This window comes from Puntigrus tetrazona, unplaced genomic scaffold (genome assembly GCF_018831695.1).
Source record: "Puntigrus tetrazona isolate hp1 unplaced genomic scaffold, ASM1883169v1 S000000472, whole genome shotgun sequence".
In the NCBI taxonomy this organism is placed as follows: domain Eukaryota; kingdom Metazoa; phylum Chordata; class Actinopteri; order Cypriniformes; family Cyprinidae; genus Puntigrus; species Puntigrus tetrazona.
The window spans coordinates 1,260,001-1,272,801 of record NW_025048114.1 but is presented as its reverse complement, the minus strand read 5'-3'; the positions used below and the strand labels follow the sequence as shown (position 1 = coordinate 1,272,801).

Sequence of the window (12,801 nt, the reverse complement as noted above, 5' to 3'; positions counted from 1 at the left end):
TATAAATAAATAAAGGGTAATGTATGTAATAACATGTAATAAAATATTACCTCGACAGTGCTGGCTGTTATGTGTTATAACTATTGTTGATATTCAGAATGGTTATCATCTTTAAGAAATATATATATATATATATAATTAAATAATTTATATATTATTATATATAATTTTTTTATATATATATATATATATATATATATATATATATATATATATATATATATATATATATATATATATATATATATATATATATATATATATATAATAATAATATATAAATTATTTAATTATATATATAATAATATATAAATTATTTAATCTATTTAATCTATGTCTTTTTTTTTTGGCAAAATATTGGATATTTTCCCAAGAAAGGCCTCCATCCATCTTCTACTTCATACTATTTTCTAAAATGCTCAACGTAAAATATGATTTTATATATGGGACTTTCTAAATTATTTTCATGATTTCTTTTTGTTTCGTACCTGACACTGAAAATCCTTCCACTGAACATCTCAATTGGCTAAAATTGAAATGTAAAAAGAAGAAATTTTAATGGATTTTGTATGTTAATTATTAAGGAAAACAGAATGTATTTACCTGTTTGCACTGAACGAGGTTATACAGTCAGTCAGCTCAACTGAATCTGCTTCATTTCGGGCAGGGTTTGTTCACATGTTTCTATTATTATTAGAAACATGTAGGTAAAAAGGCACTTTTCTACTGCAATGCGGTGTGTAAATCATAATAGGAGAGAGCCATCGTACGGTATCCCTCGTACTCCTCTCAGCCGATCAGTCTACACGGTTTTGCTGAAGTGAGGGATTCCCAAAGGACCGTCAATCAGAAGAGGCCTCATCCATATCTGGTTAATAACTTCATCAGTCATCTCATAACATCGGCGTCTGCAGAAACCTTTATCATAGTGCACTGGCCCGTGGTAAAAAAATAAATTAATAAATAATAATAATAAAATTATATATATATACAGACGTGGACAAAATTGTTGGTACCCTTTGGTCAATGAAAGAAAAAGTCACAATGGTCACAGAAATAACTGTTATCTGACAAAAGTAATAATAAATAAAAATTCTATAAATGTTAACCAATGAAAGTCAGACATTGTTTTTCAACCATGCTTCAACAGAATTATTTAAAAAAATAAACTCACGAAACAGGCATGGACAAAAATGATGGTACCCTAGAAAACACTGAAAATAATGTGACCAAAGGGACATGTTAATTCAAGGTGTGTCCACTAATTAGCATCACAGGTGTCTACAACCTTGTAATCAGCCATTGGGCCTATATATATGGCTCCAGGTAATCACTGTGTTGTTTGGTGATATGGTGTGTACCACACTCGACATGGACCAGAGGAAGCAAAGGAAAGAGTTGTCTCAAGAGATCAGAAAGAAAATTATAGACAAGCATGTTAAAGGTAAAGGCTATAAGACCATCTCCAAGCAACTAGATGTTCCTGTGACTACAGTTGCACATATTATTCAGAAGTTTAAGATCCATGGGACTGTAGCCAACCTCCTGGACGTGGCGCAGGAGGAAAATTGATGACAAATCTAAGAGACGGATAATCCGAATGGTAACAAAAGAGCCTAGAAAGACTTCTAAAGAGATTCAAGGTGAACTTCATGCTCAAGGAACATCAGTGTCAGATCGCACCATCCGTCGTTGTTTGAGCCAAAGTGGACTACATGGGAGACGACCAAGGAGGACACCATTGTTGAAAACGAATCATAAAAAGCAAGACTGGAATATGCCAAACTACATGTTGACAAGCCACAAAGCTTCTGGGAGAATGTCCTGTGGACAGATGAGACAAAAATCGAAGTTTTTGCCAAGGCACATCAGCTGTATGTTCACAGACGAAAAAATTAAGCATATCAAGAAAAGAACACTGTCCCTACTGTGAAACATGGAGGAGGCTCTGTTATGTTCTGGGGCTGCTTTGCTGCGTCTGGCACAGGGTGTCTTGAATCTGTGCAGGGTACAATGAAATCTCAAGACTATCAAGGAATTCTAGAGAGAAATGTACTAGCCAGTGTCAGAAAGCTTGGTCTCAGTCGCAGGTCATGGGTCTTGCAACAGGACAATGACCCAAAACACACCGCTAAAAACACCCAAGAATGGCTAAGAGGAAAAAATTGGACTATTGTAAAGTGGCCTTCTATGAGCCCTGACCTCAATCCTATTGAGCATCTTTGGAAGGAGCTGAAACATGCAGTCTGGAAAAGGCACCCTTCAAACCGGACACAACTGGAGCAGTTTGCTCATGAGGAGTGGGCCAAAATACCTGCTGAGAGGTGCAGAAGTCTCATTGACAGTTACAGGAAGCGTTTGATTGCAGTGATTGCCTCAAAAGGTTGCGCAACAAAATATTAAGTTAGGGGTACCATCATTTTTGTCCAGGTCTGTTTCATGAGTTTATTTTTTTAATAATTCTGTTGAAGCATGGTTGAAAAACAATGTCTGACTTTCATTGGTTAACATTTATAGAATTTTATTTATTATTACTTTTGTCAGATTAAAGTTATTTCTGTGACCATTGTGAGTTTTTCTTTCATTGACCAAAGGGTACCAACAATTTTGTCCACGTCTGTATATATATATATATTTTTTTTTAATTAATGTATTGGTGTAACCTGAGAGAACTCTGACCCCTGGTGGTGATCTACGTTTCTGACTCAAACCAAAATATCCTGTATATCTTCGGACCGTTTCAGGTCTCTAAAGAGCACTCGACGTCTGCGCAACCCTCTCTGAAAAGCCTCAGCCCACATCTCCACTAACTCGAGCGGCGCACGGTGACATAACCGAGCATGTTCCTTCACGAGCTGCCCACAAACAGGCAGTGATTTAACGACAGATGAAACTACGCTTACATTAGGCGTATTTATATAACATGCATAGATTTATGTAACATGCATCCGGAAATCGAGGTCTGCTGGATTTCTAATGAAAGCTAATCTGAATTATTGTCACGTGAGAAGATCTATTCATTTTGTGTTGTGCCTTACTTGAGTATCCTTTACGTTTTTCTTTGAAACACGGGTTGGAGCTCTTAACTCTCAACATGCATTTGATGTGAACTTTAAAGTGGCTATTTTTTCCAATTCTTCATTTGTCTTTTGTTCATAAAAATCACACCATCTTCATTTTGCGATATTGTCTTAGCGTTAAATTTTGATATCGCTAATATGGCCACCGCTTTTAAAGAAGACGTTTTACTTTAAAGTCCGCGTGAACCGGAAGTTTGTGGCCGATTTTAAGAGAGACTTCAGAGAGAAACAAAATATTGAATGAGCACGTTTTGCAGTTTTCTACTGCTAATTAATTGGACGCAGTAAAGCGTTTTATTCAGAAATGAACGCTGACCGTTAAAGGGGCGTGGTTCAGCATGTCAAGCTCACGCCCAAGCAATCTAACTGACGTCATCAAAGAAGGACCCTCATTTCAGATGGGCGGAGCATTATGAAGACAGGCTAATATATATAATATATGAAGCTAATATATATATATATATATATATATATATATATATATATATATATATATATATATATATATATATAATTTATTTCTTCATTTTTATTTATATATTTTTATTTATTTTGTGTGTGTGTGTGTTTATTGACAGATTAATTGTTCACCACAAATATAACAATGTAAGATAACAACTATAGCCAATTTTAACTGTAGCTCTTGAAAAATCTGATGAAAAATCTGATGAATAATCAGAAATAATAATAAATAAATAATAAAATATATATATATATATATATATATATATATATATATATATATATATATATATATATATATATATATATAAAACACATTTTAATATAAGTGCAAAGTACAAGAATGCTATTTTTCAATTCAATATTGTCGATTTTCCCAAGAAAGGCATCCATCTTCTACTTCATATTATTTTCTAACATGTTCAACGTAAAATATAATCTTATGATTTATAATTTTCATGATTATTTTTGTTTTGTACCCGACACTGAAAATCCTTCCACTGAATATCTCAATTGACAAATATAACGATGTAAGATAACAACTCTAGCTCATTTTGACCGTTGCACACAGTGTAACTTAACGCATGATCAAGACCAAGTAACTCACAGCGTCCTGTGTTAACTCACAACTGTACTACTGCGCTTTCTATTGAAAGTACATTCCTGTCAAATATTAAATACAGCGCTACCCTGACTGAGATCCATCCATATCGAAGATTAACTTGGTAAAACGCACACGAATGACTCCTACGCTTGACCTCACTGCCCCAACAAACATGGCGACGTCCACTCGATACGTTGGAGTTGCGTTTCCATAGCAACCCTGCAACTCCCGCGATAACAGCGACCGCGAGATTGACTGCGGCGCCCTATTTCCTTTCCTCGCTGCGAGTGCGAGAGCTCCGGCAGACGGTTATGGCAGCACCGCGCCCCATTAAAAGCATTTTAAAGAACAAATCCAGTATCAAAGCTAGACCAGAAGAATCAGTCCAGGACGTCCCAGAACCAGGAGCCCCCGTCGACTCAGAAGAAGACCAACAGTGAGTAACTAGTCCTTAAAACAGGCAAAATCTGCCAAACAGGGCGGCTGTAGCACCTGTCAATCAAACTCTGACACGATGTTGACAGCGACCTGAACCGGTACACTTAACCAGTCCTCTGGTTCGAGTTTAACTGCTTTGCTCCAGTTAGACCACTGGGTTAGTAGCTCGGGTTGCTAATAGGTTAGCCGCTGACCTGTCACGTCAAGCTGGATTGAACACGAGTCCAATCTCTTCTTTACTAACCAGATGTATTTCAGTCAGTCTCTGAGCCTGATGTTTACCCGCACAAATGAATGCTGTTTCTCAAATATGGATTCACACGCAGCAAAAAGTACTGTTGTTCTTTCGATAGCAAACGTATAAGTTGTTACATAACATTCGCGTTTTGCCGTTAAAAACTCTTTTTCGTGTTATATTTAAATTACTGTTGTACGCTGAAATTGAAACGAGAGGGCCGAAAACGTCTTAAAATACAGTGAAATGTGATGAATCCTGTATATTTAGTTACGAAGCATTAACAGAGCATTCGTGAGACTCGTTTCTCCCCAAATAAGGCCAAAAATGTCTGTTTTGTTACTATTTTAAAATGAAATTAAACTTTGCGGCGTCACAGTTATTTTCGTTAGTTAATTTTAAGCCACAACCCTTGTTTTTATTACTTACGCATACATAATTCATGAATGTAATATAATGCTTCACGAATCAAAATGAAAACGCAGAAATAAACCGTGAACGCTTTTTTTTAGCATTTCATTTTTTTGCTTAAAGGGGTGTTTTTTGCTTATCTTTGGAGTGTTACGAGCTGTTAATGCGTAGAGAAGATCACTAAAGTCACAAAACCGAAGATATAACCTTTAAAAGTTTAGATTCCCCGTTTAAACACGCCCCCACATCTCCATGTCACCATGTGGGTTTGTTTCATAACTCCGCCCAAATGTTGACGCAAAGGCAGAAGGCGGAGCTGTTTTTTTCTAACTCTTTTCGATTTCCTAAATCTGCAAGAACAGTCTGGCGCTTCTGACACGCAACCTTTAACTAAGAGAAGTTTTCTTACTAAAACAACTCGCTGCTTACTGTTTAAACCAGACTTTTGACCATTGTGGAGTAGTGCTTGTTGTTTTTTTTCTCTGATCACGAATGCAGACGTGGTCTTATGTTTACGAAGCGCAATGCGACGCGTAAAAAGACTGTATAAGTCAAATGACTCGTTTGTAATGGCTTTTGTTTTTGTGTCATAGCGCCAGGACGCCGCATTATGTTATGAAAACATTTTCGCCACACGCTTATGCGGCCAATCGCAACGCAATGGATAACTGGCCAATCGGAGAACGCCTCGCTTCTTCAGTATGATGAGCTTTGTACAAATCAACCCATAACAGAAGGCAGGGCTTAGAGAAGAAACAGTAATGTACAGTATGTTTTTTAACCTTTAACTGCATAAACACATTATACTACACAAAATAATTCATTTGACCCATTTAAAATAGCAAAAATTAAAACTGAAAAAATTTATATATATATATATATAATTTTTTTATTTTAATTTTTTTCTAGGACAATGATATTACTAAGCAGAAAAAATACATGAAATAAATAAATAACAAAAATAAATAGAAAGAAATAACAAAAATAAAATATTTAAAAATACATACATAATATATTTTTATTTATAAATTTTTATATAATATATCTAAAAACACATATATTATAAAATATATATATATAAAAATAAATATATTATAAAACAGAAAAAAGTACATATAATTTCTAGAAAAAAACACTGGCTTTAGAAATAGGCTTATGGTGATATTTTCTTGGTTTCTTTTGGCTTTGGGGTGAAACGACGTCCCCAGCACTGACGCCTTTTTTAAAGCATTTCTTTGGTGATGAAATCAAATCTAAAGATATCAGCCATGTTCACGTTAAGTTGGTAAAGTCAAACCAACACGCACTTGTCCTGTCAGTCGCGCTATCACCGATCACAGCTGTCGCTGCCGATTCGTACAATTAGAAGAGCGATTTTCTGCCTGAAGGGAGGTGCGCGTATGAATTGATCTCATTCATTTCGACATCCGCTCTCAGGAGTCGAGGACGGGCGTCTCTCTGCTGATGCACTTTCTCTCCTGGAGGTCAGAGAAAGTCGCCTCGTGTCGAGGATGCGCCCGAAATAACGCCGATCCCGTTTCCTCGTTAACCGAGCCGCCTGGCTTTCGTCGATACTGGGCACGCGTATCGATTTGTGCTTTTAGGCCGACCGAATTTCGACGTTCGGGGACATCGATAAAGGAAGTCCTGAATCGTGGCGATGTATGTAGGTGTGCTTTTTGGCTTCCTCTGCCTCTGTTCCTCTCTCGCCAGAAGACATTGTTCTTGAATCCAGCTCTCCCACTCTTAGGAAAATAGGACACGCTGTGAGAATGGCACTTATTACTGAATTCCTGTCCTGCGAGACGGCTGAGACGACTCTAAATTAGACGCTGTTTAAAAAATGTATTTAATGATGCACCTAACTACTCGAGAATGGAAGTGTTGTTCATTGTGGTGTAATGTTATACTGTTTATCTTGTCCCAAAAGAAAATGATTGATGATTGTTCTTTTAAAATGTATAATACAGAATGCGGTGATAATAGTAATGACGATAATAATGGCTTTTGTTTTCTGTAGCGACTTTAAAGGAGCTTCTCGAGGCGCTTTACAATGTGAGAGCATACTTATGAAATTAAAAGCAGTAATACAGAAAAAAAGAGCGCACAGGATTATTAGAACTAATAGAATTAATCTGAAATAAGCTGCATTATATAACGTCACTTTTGATTAAAAGTTGCAATAAAAGTAGCTCATTTGGATTCACACGGATTTTCATTTTTATTTATTTTTTGCTAGTATTCAATTATTTTTTTATGTTTTATGCATTTTGAGAACAACTTAATTTAATTGTGTCCTTTTTTTTATTCCTTTGCTAAAGTTTTTTTCTGTACTTTATTTTAATGTTTAAATAAAAGAAATAAAACGAAAGCATGGCTAATAATAATATATATATATATATATATATATATATATATATATATATATATATATATATATATATATATATATATATATATATATATATATATATATATATATATATATATATATATATATATATATATAATAAAAATATTTATTAAAAGTGTAACTAAAATACAAAATTTTAAGGCCGTATAAAATGCATTGATTTTTTATTATTATTTTCTATTTAATTTTTTTACCAAACTATGTTTTCCATTAAGTTTCTGGATTCCATGTAAAAATAAAAAGTAATGAAAGCATCTCTAATTAGTTGATCTTATAGAAATGAAAAAATATTATTTTAATTAATTATTTTAGAAATATTTTATTCCCATTTTCTGGCAAATAAATTCTGTTAAATATTCTATGCAGCGCTTCTGCGTGATTCATTTTCTCAGAGACAAGCGCACCATGCAGGATTCATATTTAAATATTCATATTTGAATATTCAGACACTTCCATACGTGTTTTATGTATATATATATATTTATATTTATGAAATGAGGAAAACCCAAATTCTTCTGTAAAGCATCTCCAACAGGACAAAATTGTTGTTATTCATAGTTCGCGGCATATTTATATGATAAACTTCGATTCATCAATTCAGTGGTTTCTTTGAATTGTTTGACTAAACGCTTGCTAATGCTACGTATAAGACACCAAAAGAATAAATGAACTAGAGAAACTGTGAATGGCGCTTGCTTGTGCAAAATCCCCTTCACAATGCTGGAGTGTGGGTGGTTGCCAGGGCATTTGTTGAGGTGTTTTAAAGTGCTTCTGGTGCGTTATGTGGTTGCTAGGGCAGTTCGTTCGCTGCCAAGTCTCTGATATTTTAGTCTCAGATATGGCACAAGGCCCTCCTTCAGCACAAGTGATTTTTCAGTTTTATCATGCGACAGGCAAAATAGTACGCATGCTTTGATCAAAATGTTTTGCTGATCAAAATTGGTTGCTAATTTCAGGTGACGGTAATTTCATATAATATCGAAACGAAGCCTTAGAGCCGTAATTCACCGATGAGCCACACGAAACTTCGAAATAGTTTGACGTGGCTCGTCAGTGAATAGGATGGTAACCGCTGCTCTAAGTTTAACAGCGGCCTTACCATATTTTTTTTTTATTGTTCCCAAATTCTGTGTTTTAGCAAGTCCATTTATTAAACGTGCATAAACTTTGTCAAAGAAAGGTAGAAAACTTTCGTTTCATTTCATTTAATTATTGAAAATTAAGCAAACTTTATTTTTGGCAAAGGGGTTTTACTATTAAAATTAAAATATGGAAGAAACAAATAGGCTATTAGAAGTAGTAGTGGGCTATGTACATAGTACTACAAAAAAGTAATGGGTAAAATTACTTCAAATTAAACCGGGCTTTTATTTTGACAGTTGCCGTGAATACCTTTACAGTTCTGTGTATGTCATATGGTGCTAGTTTTATTCAATCAAACGGCAAAATGCCCATGAACTGACTCTCAGAGCAGAAAAGGTCATTAAAAAATAGGTAAATAGTTCGTTTAAATTTTTTAGAAATTTCGAGACGCTCCGCGTTAAATTGCAAATTCGGTTTTCATGAATGGATTCCGCTATTCTGGCCCGCGGGAATCGCAGGATGCTACCTGGATAGGTAAATCCCCTGGATTTCTTCTGTGGGCGTGTTTGGAGTTTCAGCTCGAGAGCGCCCCCTGGCCTTCAGATTGAAAAATGCACACGACTATCGGAGCGTTTGTGTAATTGCGATTTTCATTCAAATTTATCATGCAATTCTAGCGTGGTAAAAACAAAGTAGTCTTAAACACAATATCGTACATTTGTTATTAATCACTTACCGTCATGTCGTTCCAAACCCGTAAAAGCTTAGTTGTTCCTCGGGACACAGTTTAAGATATTTTGGATGAAAACCAGGATGCTTGTGACTGTCCCATCGACTGCCAAGGTGCTCCCAGTTTTCATCTAAAATATCGTTATTGTTTAAACTCTGCAACTCCATCTTAAGGATGTCCAATAGTATCGACTAAGCGCGTTTTACTCACTACTTGCTTCTAAACTGTATATGTCCCACCTCTATCTTATAAGAGTGTGAGGACTTCACGTACCTAACAATACGTTTTATTTCCCAGACACCTGCAATAGCAGGATAACCTTGTTTCTTTGGCAGCTTTTTTGTTACTCGAGGAGGATATCCTGTACCAGCTTGTAGATCTTACTGAACTATTGTTTTTCCAGGACTTTTTCCCGTAGCGATAAAACTGTTTGAATTATACGTTTTCATAGCATTCGGGTCTCCAGACCGCAGACAAGTTCCTTGTATTATATTGTGCTCGCTCTCTTAATTAGTCACTAGAGGCCAGTTGCTCGTGTACTGTTTTTCTAACCTATGATCCGTTGAGAAAACCTTGACCTCTTCTACATGCAACGGTGCACCGTATGCTCCCATGCGATATAGAATAAACCGCTGTCAAACATGAATGAAACTAATCTCTTGATTATTTAGCGAGGGAACACGAACATCCATTCTGAAGAGATTAGCATTGCTCGACTGGTCCTCGTCGTGCTTCATGTTCATCTTTCTGTCCGTAAATCTTACACCGATTGCATCCGAGACCTCTACAAAAGAGGCCTTAAAATAATCCCATTGTCAAAGCAGCAGTTCTTTGAAATGCTATAGTTAAAAAAATCGAGTTTGAGTGGATTTCCGCGCTGGCTTTGTAGCGCAGCACCTCGTCCAAACGCTGGTTGTGTAACTGTTCTTCTTCCATGTGGATTGGCACATTTGACTGCTACTGCAGGAGCGTTAGTGATCTAGTCCGCTGCGTCCATGTCACCGAATGCACTCATGCAGGGTTTTCATCAGACTGCAGAACACTTATACTACGAAAGTTTAGCTACCGTTCTGTAGCTTGTAAGAGTTGCTAACGTGAGTAAAAAATGAACAATGCTTTCTTTGTTAACATCAGTTCGTAAAAACGCTACCATTACCTGTAAAGCAAGTTTTATTCCAATAAAACCATCCAACTCTGACTCTTCATGTTGGTATAAAATGATGCACCAAATGCATTGTCCACCGGTTTGAAAAGCAGAAAAGCAAGTTTGCATTACAAACTTGCACTAAGTAGGTGTAGCGTTGAAACATAACTATTACGTTCGTCGAACTGGAAAACATTTACTTGACACGAAAGAGGGCCTTGTCTGCCGGTCTTATCGTTCATGTCACTAAAGGCTCAGTGTGTTCGGCAATGTATGCCACTTGCTGCTATTTTTTGTGTCCGCTGTTTCCAAGGTACTTTTTAAAGTTTCAAAGTGGGGCAGAGTCGTTCGTTTGATGCGGCAGATCTCGCTGGGAATATTTGCATCGGGGCTAATGACGAACCTATAATTGTATGTTAAGCTTCGTGTCGTGTCTGCTCTTGTAGGAAGAAGTCACAGAAATGGGATGAAATGAACATTTTGGCCACGTACCACCCAGCCGACAAGGATTACGGACTGATGAAGATAGACGAGCCCAGCACGCCGTACCACAGGTAAGCGGCACTCAAGACAAATTGTTCATTTAACAAACATTCATTTAGGGAAACTTTTTCAAATAGTCAGGCCTTGTGCGGAGAAAATCCCAAAAGCGAGTCCAGTTTGAAGTAGGGATGCACCGATATTACGATTACGCTGTATTTATTTAAGCTGCAGTTAGAAGACTGGCGATTGTTTAAAGATCGGATCTCTTGCTGAGGCTCTGCGGATTGTGAATAGGTGCAGTTCAAAGCTTTGCTCCACTCTGTGGATACGTTACTGCCCTGTCTGCAAAATACAAGAGCAGCACTGAGGGTGCAACTCAATATGACGGGGCAAATTCGCGGAAAAGGTCATGCTGTCTTTCTCCCTTCGGGCTATCGGCCAAAAATCTCCTGTCCCTCTTAGGATGGTCGGCGATGACGAGGACGAGGGGGCGCTCAGCGATTCGGACGGGAACACGGTGCTCCCCGGAGATGACCTCGCTAAGAAGTAAGTGATGCATGATCGCCGTCGCTGATGTGGATGGAAGGGCGGTGGAGGGATTCTCAGCGAGTTTTAGGTTCCACAAATTGTGTGACCGACCCTTACTAAATCCAAAATGCAAACTAGTCGCTTTTCGGCAAAATTCACCGTTTCGAATCTAAATATGTCATTTGTGCGAATCGTCTAGATTTTTTGGTTTATTTAGACTCACAGCCGCATGTAAACATGTTGCCATCGTGGACGTTCTGAAATGACACAAAGTTCGCAATTTAAAAAGTTAATACAATATTGACTGTTTTTGCTCAAGTTCGCTGACGAACTGTTTTTTTGTCTCCGGTGAATCCACGTTTATAACTAATCAAGTGTATCAATGATTCACTTGCCACTTTTTTTTTTTTTTAACCAGTAATAAACCGTTTGAATGAATGAAATTATTGTATCATTTACCGCCATCTTTAAAAAAGTCATTTACCGCCATCTACTGGTGATTTTTTTTATTTTTTTTTTATTTATTTTTTCTTTAACTTGAATATTTTAACTTGGTTTGTTCAAAAATATTATATGTGAATTTTACAGTTTGCTAAAATAAATAAGACCGCTGCTCATTAAGAAGTATGAACACTGATTAAAACAGTGGTTCTTTTTTTTTTTTTTACTTGAAACATATGTTGCCTTTTTCCTTTTAATTTGTTGTATTTGCAACAAGAACACCAGAACACTTCAGTGGGCAGTGATGAACGATAAAGATAACGATATTAGCGTCCACACCAGCAAACGATATCTGTAAGCGCACTTGCATCTGCCGCTTCAAATTCTTGAGTTCATTATAGCAGGATGGATTCTGATTGGCTGTCAATGTTTGTATTGTTCATCAGCCGGACAAAAAAGATTTCCACCATTTCATCTCTCTGTGCCTTTGTCGTTTTTTCTGAAAAAGCAAACTTTTGTAACACGATGGATCGCAAACCCGACAACGTTCTTTTGATTTTGCTTTTCCATCAGTTCATTCACAGCGATGGAGTGCTTTTAAGCAACGTATGTGAGGAAAGCTTGTTAGAATACAACAGCTGTGAGAACAGAGTATTTCTTTTTATTTTTGGTCTCCTGCCGCCTTGTTAGTTTAATGTAGTTAACAATACGTGAACAAAGTCCGAACAGATGTCAGAGCCTAGAGGCGA

The 12,801-nt window shown here is 36.6% G+C and overlaps 1 protein-coding gene across 2 annotated transcripts in view; it reads left to right on the top strand.

Moving 5' to 3' along the window:
* The first annotated feature begins 4,397 nt into the window (after positions 1-4,397).
* ppp1r2 (protein phosphatase 1, regulatory (inhibitor) subunit 2) overlaps positions 4,398-12,801 on the top strand; it is a 14,188-nt gene continuing 5,784 nt past the window's right edge. Inside the window, exons 1-3 of one of the 2 annotated variants that reach the window (XM_043231966.1) lie at positions 4,398-4,582; positions 11,047-11,154; positions 11,546-11,629. In XM_043231966.1, the coding sequence (XP_043087901.1) occupies positions 4,458-4,582; positions 11,047-11,154; positions 11,546-11,629 (317 nt within the window). In that variant the 5' untranslated portion in view covers positions 4,398-4,457. The remainder of the gene's footprint in view (positions 4,583-11,046; positions 11,155-11,545; positions 11,630-12,801) is intronic. The other variant, XM_043231965.1, reaches the window with a different exon arrangement.